General features: G+C 37.4%; 1 protein-coding gene across 1 annotated transcript; it reads left to right on the forward strand.

Moving 5' to 3' along the window:
• The first annotated feature begins 2,240 nt into the window (after window positions 1-2,240).
• LOC129271459 (neurogenic locus notch homolog protein 2-like) lies at window positions 2,241-16,346 on the forward strand. The gene is made up of 8 exons (XM_054908811.2): window positions 2,241-3,302; window positions 7,268-7,535; window positions 7,950-8,183; window positions 9,044-9,418; window positions 10,146-10,262; window positions 10,843-10,974; window positions 13,171-13,221; window positions 14,623-16,346. The coding sequence occupies exons 1-8, from the start codon at window positions 3,234-3,236 to the stop codon at window positions 14,991-14,993; spliced, it is 1,617 nt and encodes a 538-aa protein (XP_054764786.2). The 5' UTR covers window positions 2,241-3,233; the 3' UTR covers window positions 14,994-16,346.

Raw genomic sequence — 16,346 nt, forward strand, 5'->3', positions numbered from 1 at the left:
ATTAGCTTCCCTATGTTGCGCCCCTAAAACATTTTGGCTCATCACGCCACTGCACTGACGGGTGAATGAGAAAAGAGAAAGTGAAATTATATTCGGAAAATTTATATCTACCATCACAATAGGTCACTAAACTCTGGGATGGTGTCATGATATATCGAATTAACCCACCTGACATCTTGCGAGGCGATTACACTCAAACTCAAGAATTGAAAAAAAAATGACCGGGGCGGAGTCCTGTGAACATTCGTCAGAAAGAATCTCATTTTACGAACTGTTTTTCGGAATTTACCCATACATACAAAAATTGATATTTCCATCATATTGTCCAATTTCATCTGTCCTTTTAGTGGGGGAAAGCGTACAACACCTGTAATCTTACCAGATAGCGTAATCTTACAGGAAATTGGTAATATTTGGTGTATGGAACTTACAAATTTTCTTAAAAAAAACATCCTTTTCCACTTTTTAAACAGACCTGTTCTGTTAAATTGCAGAAAATTCCTGTTTTATGAATTTACAGAATGATTCTGTAATTGCTTTCTGCAAAATCTTCTTTTTTTATCTGTAAAATCAGGGTTTTTTAACAGTGTAGGGGGGGGGGTATTGGATAAGTCAGGAATCACTGGTTACCGAATTCATCATAGACGAAATGTTGGGGTTCATATTCCCAGACCATTTTCCCTAAGGTTTCTATCCACACTCAAGAAGGAGGATAGCCACCACGGCCACCACCCCAATTGGTATTTATTTGATTTCCGATATGCGTAATGAAATAACACTAAATTTTGAGCTTGTCTTACATCTTTTCTTTCTATTATAATCTAACCTATGCTAATATGTAGCCATATGTAAAAGCTTGATTTGGGCAACGCAGCGCAAGGATCTGGGAGAATACGAGCAGGGGGGAACAGGTGTTTGACAAGAATGGACGAAGAAAGTTTACTACAAAATATAGCAACTAGATCGAAATGGAGGGAAAATAAACAACTCTAGGCTTCGAAAAGGCAAAGACAATAATTAAAATATAATTACGTACTCTTTATTCCCACTGCTGATGTACTGAGTGGGGGGGGGGGAGCGTGCTTGGGGCCATTACTCCCCTCCCCCCCAAAAAAAGCAGTCACGACCAAGAAGAAAGGGAGAAAAAGAAAGGAAAGAGAAACGAAAAAGGGGGTGGAATATAATATGATTTTCTAAATATTATGGCAAATCTATCACAAAATTTGATATTTGCATTAACGATTCCAAAAAAATGATAGCTCTTTAATATATTAGAAGTTTTTTCCCCACACGACTCCACACGAAGGAGGGGGGGGGGGGGGGAGTTGTCACGATTTTGTTGCCGTATTGTTTTCTTCGAAAAGCTGCAGAGATGGATTTCTTTGCAACGTCACACCAAGGCCCGACATGCACAGTTCGTCATCATCATCCTATCTTATTGTTTAGACTTAAGATAAACACATTCATGATATTAGCCTATTACACTGACACTCACGAGGCAATGGCCCATTTATGTCCGTGAGATATCGGCAACCTTTCACCCGAAAAGGGGTAAATTGCCAATTCGTCTACTGCCAACTCGTCCACTCACCACATCTTCGATTTTCATTTAGTCTGATGCCATTCCGTCCATCAACATTTCGTCTAACAACCATTTGGTCCAGTAAACATTTGGTACAATCATCACTTCGTCTAATCACCATTTCGTCTATGAACATTTCGTCTCATAACAAGTTGGTCTAATATCCATTTTATTTTCATTCATTTTGCACAATTAACACTTTGTCCAATTAGACCAAATGGCATATGGACTAAATGGCTATTGGACCAACAGGTTATTAGACGAAATGGTGAGTGGACGAATCGGTAAATTAGACCATGTGGATAGTGGACGAACTGATGGTAGACCAAATGATAGTAGACGAGTTGGAAATTGGACGAATTGGCATTAGACGAATTGAAAATAAACCGACCCGGGCAGCGATCAGGAAATCGATGAACTGATACAGTCACACCACCGAAACCGACTCTAAACCGACCGATGGTAGCATTGGAAGTAACGTAATAGCTTTTGATCGGTCCGAGTCGGTTCCACCAGTGGGACCGTGGCAAAACCATGGTGACGGACGGTGCATGAAGTGTTACCCACGATTCGTCCAACTTTCTTCTCGCGTGCTGTCTTTCTTCTCAAATAGCACAGCTATATTCGGTCGGCCCTCCCTTATCAATCTTTATGTTTCACATACACATGATAGATTAGTATATGACCATGAATGATCTCGCTGTGAAAGGAAAGAATCAGCCCCAACCGGAAGTTTTAGGAGGTATTTTGTTTGATGTGTATGCCGTTGAACTTGGATTTATTTTCTTCCTCGCATTCTCCTGTTTGGATGGTATCAGCAGCTTGAAGAAGGCTTAGCCAAGAAGGAAAAAAAATAACCACACTTGTAGAATGGATTGATTCTCCGGCATGATTTTGTTTATTCGTCAACATCATGCAGTCATGTTTTATTTACCCGACTGTCTATTGGCATGGTTAATGTCTATATTTGCGTGGGTGGTTGGGATGGATGAGTGGCAATTCTCTCTACAGTAGTTTAAAAGTTAAATTCTTTTTGGTATTGAGATGGTCTTGCTGATTGTATGAATCAACGTCTCTTCGCAACCTTCCGTTAGCGATGATCTTCGAGAGGGTTTGATCCATTCAACAACGCATTGTGGGATGTGGGTGCTGTTTCTTTTCCCATCCGTTTTATCAATGGACTTCAAGGACTGAGACGGGGACTTCCATAACGTCATTAGTCTTTTCATGGAGGTAAAAAGCAAATAATCCTCTATAGTTTTTATTAAGAACAGAAGAAAAACAACAGCATTCGAATAAAACGCACAACAATTTGATTTACTGTTAACGATCTCGATCTCTCATTTCGCAGAATAAATGATTTATGGGACGCACCGCATTCCGCAACTTCAATTATTCATGAAAAGTGTCCACCCCACACGACTCCTAATTTGGGGGTAGATGTCTTGGATGTGTTAGAAGCAGTTGGGGAATTTACTTTGCTCATCATTCAGTCAACTCCTACATGAAACCTTCCTCGATCGCCGAAAGTTTTTGACCCGTTATTGACGGCTTGTCGTCTTCAAACATGGTTAAAGATTGAACATAACATGATATTTTCATAATAATTTTTTGGAGAGGAAAGAACTTTCGCTGGGAAAAACATTCCAGGATGGAAAATTCGCCATGGAAACTGATTTCTGATTCCATAGGGGATACAGAGCGATTCGAAGTGCCTCAGGTAAGTGCATTGTCAATCAGTGGCGTACCGTGGGTCACGGCATTGGAGGGGGGGGGGGGACACCAGCAAAAATTTTGAGTCACTTATTTGCTAGGTATACTGACCTAAGACGTTTTTAAGACAGTGCCATTAAACGGATATGCATCTCACTGATCAAATAATGCGAGCGCGAAGCGCGAGCTGAAAATTTTTTATATTCAGACCTTAAAAAGGGACATTATAACCAAGTTTTTGTAATCATGATACGTACCTGTCTTGCTAAACTAACAATGCGAGCGTGAAGCGCGAGCTGAAAGTTTTGTATATATTGACCCCAAACAGGGATATTTTTAGAGCCAAGCGCATGCTGATTTGTTAGAATTACTTCTAAACACACGAAGCACCGTTTGTAGTCATTGTAATCATGATTATCATACGCATCTCACTAATCAAATATTGCGAGCTAAATATTTAGGAAATTCAGACCTGAAGAGAGGCATTCTAATGCTTGTTTGTAGGAATTCACTAACCGAATGATGCGAACGCGAAGCACGAGCTGAAAATTTGTCATATTCAGATTAGAAAAAAGGACACTTTAAGACCTTAAAATGGGGCAATAACTTTAAGTAGTCATGAAAAAGAAGTATATGTCACTACATAAAACAATAATAACTCGAAGTGCGTGTATACTGACTTGAAAACGGGAGGTTTTAGTACAACAGGATCATATATCTCGTTAAACAGACAATGCGAGCACCCGGAACAATGAAGACATATGCCCTGAGCAAATAATGTTTCATAAAGTTATGAAAAATGTTTCTTATGTAATATAATATAACATAACATAATTATAATGAACAATAATTTCTTCTTTCCCGCTATACGTTTTTTTTTCCTTTCTCCCTGTTTTTCTCCTTCCCTATTTTTTTTGCCAGTAGTTACGCCACTGTTGTCAATAATTCCATAATAACCCTTGCTCTCATACGAAGGAAAGTAAAGGGAAAAAGATAAGAGAGAGGGGGGGGGGGGGTTGAATCATGTCTCTGAATCCTTGCTGAAAGCAAAGCGATTTTATTTTTTTGAAAGAATAGAATGAAACGGAAATATCGAGGGGGCGCAACATAGCATGTCTGACAAATAAAATGTCCGAGAGTGAGAAGCGAGTGGGCAAAATTTACCATTTTAAAACGAAAATGACATTTTGTGAGATATTTTGACATATAATAAAATGATCTCATATCTTACACATGTTCCTTTCAGTTTCTTTCTTTTAATCGTTTTTTTTTTTTTTTTTGGGGGGGGATCATGGAACTTTCTTTGGGGGGCATGACTCCTAGGCCCCCACCTGCACGCCAGTGAGTGATAAAAGCAATATTTTCACGCCGTTTTTATTCACTCGGGAGTGACGTAAAACACCTGGTTTAGAGTAAACCATACATATTTTTTTTTGTTTTGAATGTTCTATTTACAGATTGTATTTCACTATTTTCCTGATAAACTTCACCTCCAAGAGAACCGACGCGACGTTAGGAATATTTTATACTTTCACCATTTATCGTTATGGCATTCGTAATCTAAATTATCTTTCCATTTCGAGATTTTGTTTCAGAATTCATTTCATAACGAATTTTCTCTTTATCCTAATCCCACTCTGTATCACTACACTGCTATAACCAGTTTGCATAACATAAACGAGCCAAAGAGGAAGAAATCTGACTTCTGATATTATAAAGGAAATATTTAATTTCCATACACATGTCTTAAAAATCAAAATTTTCTTTGACATTATATTATTTCCAATGAAAATTAATCTGTCTTTTTACGCAGACACCACATTAATTTTCTTTATCTATCTTGTGTTTTCTGAAGGGTTCCAATTAACCTACTCGATGACAAAACAAAATAAAGGAAAAAAGAAAATAAAGAAAAAGAAAAAACACCCCGCAAAAAAGGAACCTACCATAAAAACACAATACATGGAGGGCTAAGTTGTAAACCTGACAGAAATATTTGATTAACAAAGAATTTTTCAATATCCTTAACTGGAAATACGTCTTTTCTATGGCCCTAAATAAAAGAATAAATATGAAGATATTCGTTTGAATACACAAAATTGGGATTGTTTGTTTGTTTTATTTTTATTTCTGCGTGACGCTTTTTTCCCAAATCAATAATGTCCGATTCTGATTCTTTCGTGGTTCAGTGATTCATATAGCCGTCGAAAGATGAACAAGTTAAACTTATTTCCAAATGACAAGACAAAACCACCTCCCCAAAAATATGGCAATAGATCAAGTGATCTTCTTTATTTATTTTCATTGTTCATCTCTGCGGGGAAACGGGGAGATGACTGTGTGCTAGTGACACGAACAGGGGTCGACCTTTTACATGTCTACATAATCGTAAATTATCAGTAAGCCATGTCTACTTTGACCCATAACGTAAGAGGGGGGGGGGGGGGGACGGTCTGAAACGAACACACGTAGAGATCCGGAAGAAAATAAAATGACATGAGATTTTTAATAAAGCCAATTTTTTTATGCGCGAGTCAAAAGTTGCAGTCAAAATGTAATAAACCAGTAGGTAATCATCTTTTAAATAACACTAGAGATCTTACATATTTAAATGAATGTACGCAACGTAAGCGTGGATGTGCGAGCACGTTTGTGTGTGTGGGTGGGGGGGGGTGGGAGTGGCGTCATTAGGCAAACATTTAAGAGGTCCAGACATGGCGTATGGGGCAAAATTTCTTAACAGCTTCGAGTGAGTGAAGCGAGCGAGCAAAAGTTGTGATCTTTTCAATACACAAAATCAATTTTTGCGATAGTTTTGGTAAATAATACAGAATATGATATAAACTTTCATCCCTTTTCCTTTCCATTCTTTTTCTTATTCTTATCCCCCCGTGAATCTGAACTTTAGTTTGATCTACTCCATGTTACTTTTTTTTTTTTTTATTGTTATATACTCGTGTATTAAGTACCCAATAATTGATTTGTATATTTTCAAGGGGGACCCACACTTTACAAGCATTGCTTTTAGTGACCACCACCCTCATTTCAATATTTTCCATTTTAAAATAATGTTTTGGAAAAAAGTAAATTCTTTAATTTGTATTTTATTGTATTACTCGGTATTATGTTTGCATGCAAATGAAATAAGGAATTGAATTGCAATTGAATTTAATATTTCTTGGTCGTGAAACTTTTTGAGAATTTATGCTCCCAAGTCCCCATTTCTACTCTAGTTGAGAAGTACGCTACTTAACACTCGTATCGCCTCACATTATTTCGTGTGTCAAATAGTAATTGTTTAACAATATATATTATCCATCGTATCATCCATTCATCGACGTTTCGTAAAAATAGCCAGAAGAGTAAATAACCGTTTCGTCTAAACCAATCTAGTCTATGATCTGTCCGTTCATCTACCATCCATGTCTGCTATTCGGTTTACAATCTATTTGTCCAATTTCAGTCAGCAAGGCACCTAGCATGTCTTAATTAATCAAATCCCTGATAAAATGTTGCTCTATATCGATGATTCGGTCTATAGCTTCATCACTGTAATTGATCTGATATTAATTCATCTAGTCATGTTTCGTCAGATAAGTGAATGGTCAAATGGTAAAATAACCATTTCGTTTTTCAGTATAAATACCATTTGACCTAATGGCTATTTACTTTGATACAAACTTATTATTCAGGACACCACAAGTATAAAACAAGAGCTCTATGGGATCCGCCACTAGATTATACATAGATCACATGGATGTGTATGATCTATGAATGATATTAATCTTGTGATGATATAAAAAAATCCATACCAGGATAGAGGAGAGAACAGTGAATTTTCAGATATCGATCGAGAAATTCGGCAAGGTTTTGTTATCCGTCATTCTTTATCTGTTAGGTATTTTATTTTCATTTCCGAAAAATAAATTCATTGTTTGAACATTTTGTTTTGGTTTCCATCTTTCCATCCAGATGTATGTATTGCCATGGGAATGTGACCTTACGCCACCGACGATTCAAACTATAAATTCAAACAGTTACAAACCGTCCAATCATAGGAGACGTACGAGACAAGTTCAGAACTCGAGAGCTACTATTCTCCAATCGGAAGGAGGGTTATGTATCTCGTACTGTCAATGTCGATCCCGAGGTTCTGCTATTGCTTTCAACATCGTACTTCTTGCTACACTGGTTCTCATTTTTACTGTGGTTTCTCTTCTGGTTCTAGCATTGTATCAGAGTAGGTATATATGTTTTGAATGACGTATAAGGAATCTGATTAACAACGTTAGAAGAAAAAGTATTAAAAAACAATAGAAATCTGACAAAACACTTAAGAATATATGATCAATAATTACATTTAACGTTTTCTCAAAAATGCTGTTGCCGTTGGGACACAACTGGAAATTATGAAATATTGAACTGCGAAGTCTGTTGAAATATTAAAGCTTGATAGCCTATTTTGTTTATGATACTACAGTGCCATTTGTTCGTTTTGTTTATTTTTGTTCAAATGGTTCGAATTCATAATATCCCGTATTCTGTCGTAGGTATCACAAATGTACATGTTACTTTAAAGAGTATCAAGAACAACATTTTCTTGAAATATAAGTATATATAAGTTCCCCCTCACACTTCTTATTTTCTGTTCGAGGATCACACTTTCAGATAGAAGCAAACACTCCAGGTCTGGAGCCATTTGACGCCACAACGATTTCAGATTCGTTAACCGGTATTCCTATAAACTCGTCAAAAACTCCAGGATTTGAACCACCCGAAGATTCGGTTCACAATTTTGCAACCTCTTCGAGACCCGAAAGTACCAATCATGCTGAAGCAATAGCAACCGTTTTACCCACAACTCCATTCGAAATTACGCAGGAAAATGGTAAGGAACGTATTTTTAAAACAGTTTATTTTATTTTTTTCTTAAAATGAAAAACGAATCATACAAGCAAGTCACTGAAAATATCAAATGATGCAATTTATTGTAAAATAATAAAGTCATGACATTGTGAACTTTCACAAAGGTGTTGATCAATTTGCAAGTACAATGTGGGTAATATTCAAACGGGCCTTTAGAGATAACGACGTTATCTGTCACTATTCTTTTGGAATATCAATTTCTTTTGAATATGATTATATCAAAATCCTTGATTGACTCTTTTCAAATATGTGAAACTGGAAATAATCTCGCATGAGTTCTGGTACAGTAGGCCTACATATCATGCGATAGGTCTACATTCATTAAACTTTTCTTGTCCTAAATAATACAGATGTAACGTCATCGGTTCTGTAATTTGTATAATTATCTTGATTACTATGGTTTTAGTTCAATACATTTGTAAAGAGACGTCGTTCCATTGTTTTAAGCACTATATATACATGTACATGTTAGCGGATTTAAATATCATTGTAAAGTAAATATTTATTTTTCTTCCAACTTTCATTTTTCATACGTAGTATATAAATCAATAATAAAGTACAAAACATTGAATATGAATACAGAATTTAAATTATGCGAGGAGAATGCATCAAACCCAGTATTGTGTAGGGATACGCCTGTAACACTATAGGTAAACAACAGTTGTTGTGTAGCGTTGATTTTTATCCTTTTTGTTTCTAATGCAAGCTAGGTAATCACCAACACCACCTCTACAACCCTACCACTAATTTCATGTACCATTCGTTTGATTTTTGCCACTTTTTTGTTTCGTTTGTACTATTTTTTAATTATAACAAATATAGGTTGTGTCCCAATACCAATAATTAGCTGTCGCAGATACCTCAGATACACCACCACTTTCTTTCCAAATCGGTTTGGCCTTGGGGAGACTGCGAGTGACGGCGCAAATCTTTACTACCAGTTTTCGTTTGATATTGGAACACATTGCCATCCTGATGCCAAACGACTACTGTGCCGCATCCTCTTTTCGACCTGTTACCAGCCTTTCATCTTGGTCGACCCCGCTCCTCTTCCTTGTCGCTCTCTTTGCGAAGACGTCGGGACCCGTTGCGTCGAGAATAGATCTTTCAACGAGACTTGGAATAGAATCTGCGAGACAATGCCCGAATCAAATAGTGAAGATGTGTGCTTCCGTAGTTCCTTGACATCCAACCAAGGTAGGTTATCGAAGTTAGAGACTAACTTTTCCTGTTTTATTTGTTCCAGACCAATCTAGTTTTTTTATAGAGTATTGAGGGAAGGAATGTTTGTGTGTGTGTGTGCGAGGGAGGTGAGGTTATAGTTCTAGATATTGTAATGAAATATGTTTCTGGTACTAAATTTGTATTTTCTAGCTTATCTTCCTCTGATTCTTCTTCCCCTTGTTTTCGTCATCATCACCATTATCATCACTCATCGTTATCATCATCATTATCATCTCGTCAATTTCTTCTTCTTCTTCCTTTTCACCTTCTTCATCTTGTTGTTGTTGTTGTTCCCCCTTCTCCTCCTCCTTTTTCTACTTTCTCTTCCCCCCCCCCCCTTTCCACCTTTCCAGTGGAGCAACAGTCACATTGACCACTGTATCATGTATGTACTTCTTTCATGTCTATTGCTGCTAAGACGACCCCATGACTACCTCTACTTTCTACTTAGTATACTGCAGCTGCTACATGTACTTCTACTTCTTGCACTACTCGTTGTTCTACCTCATCACCACCATATTCCATCATGCACCACTGTGCAACCTAGTTGCTTCAGCAGACCCGAACGCTCTTAGCACTGATTCTACACTTTTAACAAACGGTTGAGACTGGGCTTCCATTTTCTGCTTTTAAAGAAATAGTAGGAGCATCACCATAACTTTACAACTACTCCTGTTTATTGCAATGATTTTGTACACAGACACACATCATTTGTGTTCCAACTCGTCCTGCCAGAATGGTGGGATCTGCTTCGAGGTCAACGATCATATTCTGTGCCGATGCCCAGACCCATTCTATGGAATCAGTTGTCAAAATGGTAAGACGATCAACTATTTAATTATTTGGTTGTTTTTTACAACAGTTAAGTTTACAACGAGGATTTTTTTCTCGCGAAATTGGATTTGTTAAATGTGGGCTGTTTCCTAACGATAAGATCAAAGTATGATCTTGCGACAAAAAATAAATCAAAAGCGCTGATTCAAATCTCTTACATGCCCATAGTTTCCATGACCAGATGACGTATCAATAAATTGTCTGGTAGACATACAAACTTGAGACATGAGACCTGTCCAATTTATCCCTATAGATAGGATGCTCATTAAAGATATGTACATGTCTAGCTTTGGGATAAAAAGATATTGGGAATGAAATCTAAGGACTAAATTATGAATGGTGAGGTAATGGAAAATGTTTAATGTGCAAACATAACATGATGACTGGTCGATCGAACTTGTCTACAATTTGTGTATCTGTTTCAGTGATGATTGATGAATATTCTAAAATAATTATGAGGGATTGTATATATTGTAATCTGTGAAAATGAGGCGAGGATAGCGTTGCTTCCGACAGCCATTGGGCATCACCATATCTTAAGAGTTTTATCATGTGATATACAGAGTTTGAAGACCCATGTGCTGTGAATCCGTGCCTTAATGGAGCAACCTGCGAGAAACAACTCTCCCCGTTTGGTTTCTCCTTTTATATCTGTCTTTGTGCGCTGAACTACCACGGACCCAAGTGTGAAAAGGGTAAGTGCGTCACTTTAAACATTGAATATTGATGTTAAAAACAATACAAAGTCTATGCTCAAAGATTTGATACTGCGAAATTGATGTGTCCATTCGATTTCGGAGTGCATCATAATTTTTCCAAATTAATTAGTTGGTCGATCAGTGCAATTTGAAACCAAGTCGATCCTCTTACACTGAAGGTATTGATCATATTGATCACTTCCTTCAGAAAGATTACTACCGTCGGTCATCTGTATTACTTACTTACAAACAAATATTTCACGAAATTGTGAGGACTTTGTTCATTTGTCAATTGCAATACCACATGGACCATGTCACAATTTAAACACCGCACCAGTGGCTATTGACACATGTATAATGGGACTTAGTTTCAAATAACTGTAGTAACATTTTCATTTTTCTTTAGAACAGTTTCTAATTATGCGGCCGAGGAATATATCTTACATTCAAGTTTTGTAACATGAAATCAGCAGGATAACGTCGATGTTATGTCATTTCTGTTATAATCCATTTTTCTTTGCAAAAAATATACTGATAATCACTCGCTTTAATGTATCTAAGTTTCATATACATGTATAGTAAATCATATCGAAAAACGTCTCATACACCCTCATACAGCTCCCCCCCCCCCAAAAAAAAAAAGCCCCTCTGTCATAGGCTGAAGTAATGCCAAAATGTGGTAGTATTTTCAATCAAAATGTACAAGAGTAGAACGCGTATTTCATAATCTAACTTCTATAAAAATTTCATTAGTCTCGCTTCGGCGGTTTTGAATACACACCTTGTTCATGTTGTTACGCCAGCGTGGCCAGTGAAAAATATCAAATTATGCCAGAGGAGCAGCGAAATTATGCCAAACCGTTTTGGACTCTAGGATTTTCCACAGGGGGGGGGGGGGCAAAACCGTCCGCCAAAATAATTTGACAAGCAAAAAAAAAAAAAAAAAAAAGGTCTTCAATCACAAATAAAGGATTTCGTTCCAGAAAAAAAATTGACAAGCAAAAAAAAAAAAAAAAAAGGTCTTCAATCATCAAATAGATCAAAATTATGCTAAATATGCTATTATTATGCCAGGTTCTTTGCTTAAAAAAGTCTAATTATGCCCCAAATTATGCTGAAAGGGTCGAAATTATGCCAGAAAAAAGGTCTAATTATGCCAGAATTATGCCGGCATAATAAATTATGCTGAAAGGGTCGAAATTATGCCAGAAAGCATAATTGTGCCAGTTCTGGCAACGTTGTGTTACGCAACAGTGATGCATTTCAGGCCATTCCAAGTTTGCAACACTGCTGTATATCTGCACTGTCTTTAACATGTTAAATCCCACCTTACCATCCATGATCTGAGCAGGGATATTTCCCTGATCAATCCAGACTCATCAAATCATAAACTTGAACATGTGCAGAAGGGTAATAACCGTCAAAATTTTTTTTTTTAATGATTGATAGGGGATCAGTGCACCAACTTAAAAGAAAATATGAATGATGGATAGGTAAATAAGCTGAACAATGAAGAGCAAACTACAAGTGTATCACACTTTGCGAAAACGAACATTACTTGTGAAAATTGATGTTTTATTTCATTCAAAAAGGTGCAATGAATTAATTTGAGCCCATTAACTTAATGATAAAAAAGGAATGAAATCAAGAATGCATTATTGTTGGAATTGGGCATGAAACACACGTGACATTTTGTCTCTGTCATTGTGCATTTCCCATTATCAAACTTGATATTAATTGTCAAGTACTCTTGCTGCCCTTCATAACCTGCTCAAGGTTGGGATTTGATGAACCTGGTTAGAACATGGAGATTTCCTGGACAGCTCAGGAAAGTAACTGATCCGATTCTGAATGATCAAAGGGGGGTGATATGCTAGGCAGTGCAGAACCAGCAGTGGTATCAGTACTGCATGTATGCAAACTTGGAATGGGCTGAAAAAGCACCATTATTACATAATATACTGTGTATTCAAAACCGCTGAAGCGAGACCGATGAATCTTTTTTTATAGAAGTTAGGACTTGAGATGAGCTTCCTATTACCATACATTTAATTGAGAGTAATTTTCATTTTTTTTTATTAATTCACCCATATACCAGAGAGACTTTTTTTTTTGGGGGGGGGGGGGGAGCTGTAGAGGTAAAAACTACTTTTATTCATTACAATCCGTTAATTGGTATTTCTTTTTATCCAGTGATAGGAACATATCCTGACCGAGACACTTCTGTTGCACATCATCTTCCAGGTAATTATAACTGTAATATCCAGTTCCGTATCTAGCCGGACTAAACACAATAATGGAGGGGTCAACCACCATGACAACTGTCATGCTTTTGAACAAAGTTGACCACTTTGTGTGGTCTCATACATGCACTTCATATGGCCCTTGACAGAAATGGCGTTTCCAATTCCTCAAAGCGCGGCAAACACCGAATCGTAGATGCATTATGAATATTTTTCACAATAATTTTTAGGCAATCCATTGATCCATTCCCGAATTCGAACCCATATGTCGGGAGTACCATGTGAACAAGACGAGATCTAGAGAAAGTGGTGCATAAGAATAAAAAAAACTTAAGTGTAAGCCACCTTGTGTACAGGGGGTATATGTCACTGCCCTATTCGTGGTTGATTCGTATTGGTAGCCCAGGTCGAAAATCCTTATAATAATAATATAAGAATAATAATTAAAAAATCAAAACAGAGAATTATTCTTGAATTATGGTGCTGGTAACAATAGCACCGAGTGGTTTGTAATGGTATATAGATAGTCAGAACCATTATACTTTACCAGTTTCTATTGATTTCTATCGGTTTTACTTTTCTTCATCATGCTGTCGTTAAATACTAGTACCGATGGATTTTCATGGTTTTGACTGCATGGATATCTAAACCAGTTGACTCTTCAGGCTATTTACCATGTTTACAATCTCTACTGGTTCACCAGCATACACACAGTAGAAACTAGTAGAATGCTACTACTGATTATTATTTTTTTAATTGGAACGTTGAATTGTGAGGGTGCATGCTCAAGCAACGGTCCAAATGTGTAAGCTGCTTTTTGAGGGTAATCAGGGATGTTCTGATTTAAAAAAAATCTGTAAAAGTCCCGTGATGCAGAATTAGGCCTTTGGGAAACGTTGATTTTTTGTTAAATAATCATCTATACGCGGCTGAGTATAGGAATATGAAACGACCAAAGTTCATGGTAGTTTATTTCTAATAATCAAAGAAAAAAATGTAATAAATTATTTGTGTCGTCCAAAGGGGTCGAATGAGGATTTTTGGCAGTTTTCATTCATTTCGGGCACAACTGGGTGGAATTTCTTGATGTGAATGACATACTAGATAGGCTTAGGTATTGGCAACAAATGGGCGTTGTGGCGTGCGTCTGTAATCCAAGCTACATTGGGGGAAGTTACAATTTGATGCAGAGGTTCGAGTCCTGGTCACGTCTTTCGTATGGTGACATTAAATGTCGGCCCAAAATGTAAATTATTAAATCACGTCTATTAAAACTCAAGCACACACGCGCGCGCCTGCTCACTTACAAATACTCCCGTGTTTATCTCAATTTGGCAAAGAGATGGACTTTATTTGGCGTCCTTATACTTATTAACTCAAGTTTCTTTCTTGTCAAATGCAGGTACTGCAAGTAATGATGTGTCAGTCAATTGCCAAGTCATCCCTGAAGAGTGCCATTCCATCTTGTCCTACAACAGATCACATGGAATACTCGTTGGTAGTCAAACTACTTTCTTCTCTCCATGGCCTCTGATCGAGACGTACGTAGCCTGCAGCCCTTCAGCGGCTCGTGTTCTCTTCTGTTCGACGGTGTATCCAACTTGCTCACAGGATCCTCAGATTGCATACGGTGAAGTGTGTAAAGAAGTATGTGAAAGAGTGAAACGCGACTGCGAATATTCATTCGAAGTCCTCAATCTACCATACATTGATTGTAAAAAGCTGAAGAATCGTAACGATTCCATTGGAATGCCATGTTTGGATTCCAATTAGATTAATTTTCCCTTATACCCCTGTAGTGTCACAAATGTTGTGTCGGTCTATGACAAACACCAATCAAAGACGGCGTTCGCAGCTTGCACGATATAGTAATCTGAGAGACTCATGAGAGATCACTGGAAGACCAGTGAAAGTTCACTCTAGAATAGTACAATTTCAGTAAGACAAGAAGTATCAATCAGTTTTTCAGAGATCTTTAAGAGTTTTATTTTTGGGGTCATTCTACAGAGATGGCCAATTTTTTGTTGTTGTGATTTTGGAAATAGATTACCGAAGTGATGACGTCAGTTGCCATAGTGTCATGGCGGCCTGGTTCTAAACAAATGAACCCGCCGAATGAAAGCGTGTGTTTCTCATGGGAGAAAATGGCTGCTATCGGAATTTGATCGCTTGCAACCTATTTTAAGACGAGCCAATGTGTACAGACGACCGTCAGCTGCGACTCTGTTTAGAACCAGCCCGCCATGACACCATGGCAACTGACATTTTCAATTTTGGCCTTTCAGTGGTCTCGATGGGTTTTCAAGGGCTTCCGTTCTATGGAAAAAAAGGCCATAACCATTGTTCCGTGTTTTCGAAATTTGGACTGTATGTAAGCAGAGTCAGTCGGCTAACTTTCTTCGAACCGATCGAAAGGAACTGACGGTTTTCAAGATGTGTATTACCAAGGTCCATCACGTGAATGTTTCGGGAGGGCGGCCGATGACTCTCATCTCTTTTCTGAGTCCAATTTTTCTCGACTTGCGGCCTCACGCCACCGTACTTAATCCTCCAGCAAACTTTTGAACTTTTGAAAAGTTGTTATTCTTGTTATGATCTGGAAATAGCTATCGTGACTTCAAAATCATTTTTAAAATGTCCAGTACAGTCTCTAAAGGTAATATCCCCGAAAAACAGTTTTAACATCTTGCCATGTCATGTATTTTGTTTTAATGTTTGAATGGTTTTGTCTGATATTACTCTAACTTTATTCGCCAAGGCTTCTAGTCCAGTAGTCATATGATACATGTACATTCCAGAAGATCTACAAGACACAGTGTGGGTCAGGAAGAGAAACCAATGATATATTTTTCTGCCATCTAAATCAAAATTATAAAATTAAGATAGAATAGGTTGTTATGTTCTGATCGCTGACTGTCACATTTGCGATTTCCTTGAATTAATTCTTTACTTAATTTTCATCTGCACTTCTTCTTATTGATTTGATAGACTTCGGAGCCTTACCAACAATTTTGGATTTTGTACAGTAGGCTATTAGGGAGCTCGGGTAAAAAAACTGTGAATAATTCAAAATAATTTGTAAGCTTTCTCGGTAGCTTTCAGATATCAAATTTCTAGGTAAATTAG

This window comes from Lytechinus pictus, chromosome 2 (assembly GCF_037042905.1).
Source record: "Lytechinus pictus isolate F3 Inbred chromosome 2, Lp3.0, whole genome shotgun sequence".
Lineage (NCBI taxonomy): Eukaryota > Metazoa > Echinodermata > Echinoidea > Temnopleuroida > Toxopneustidae > Lytechinus > Lytechinus pictus.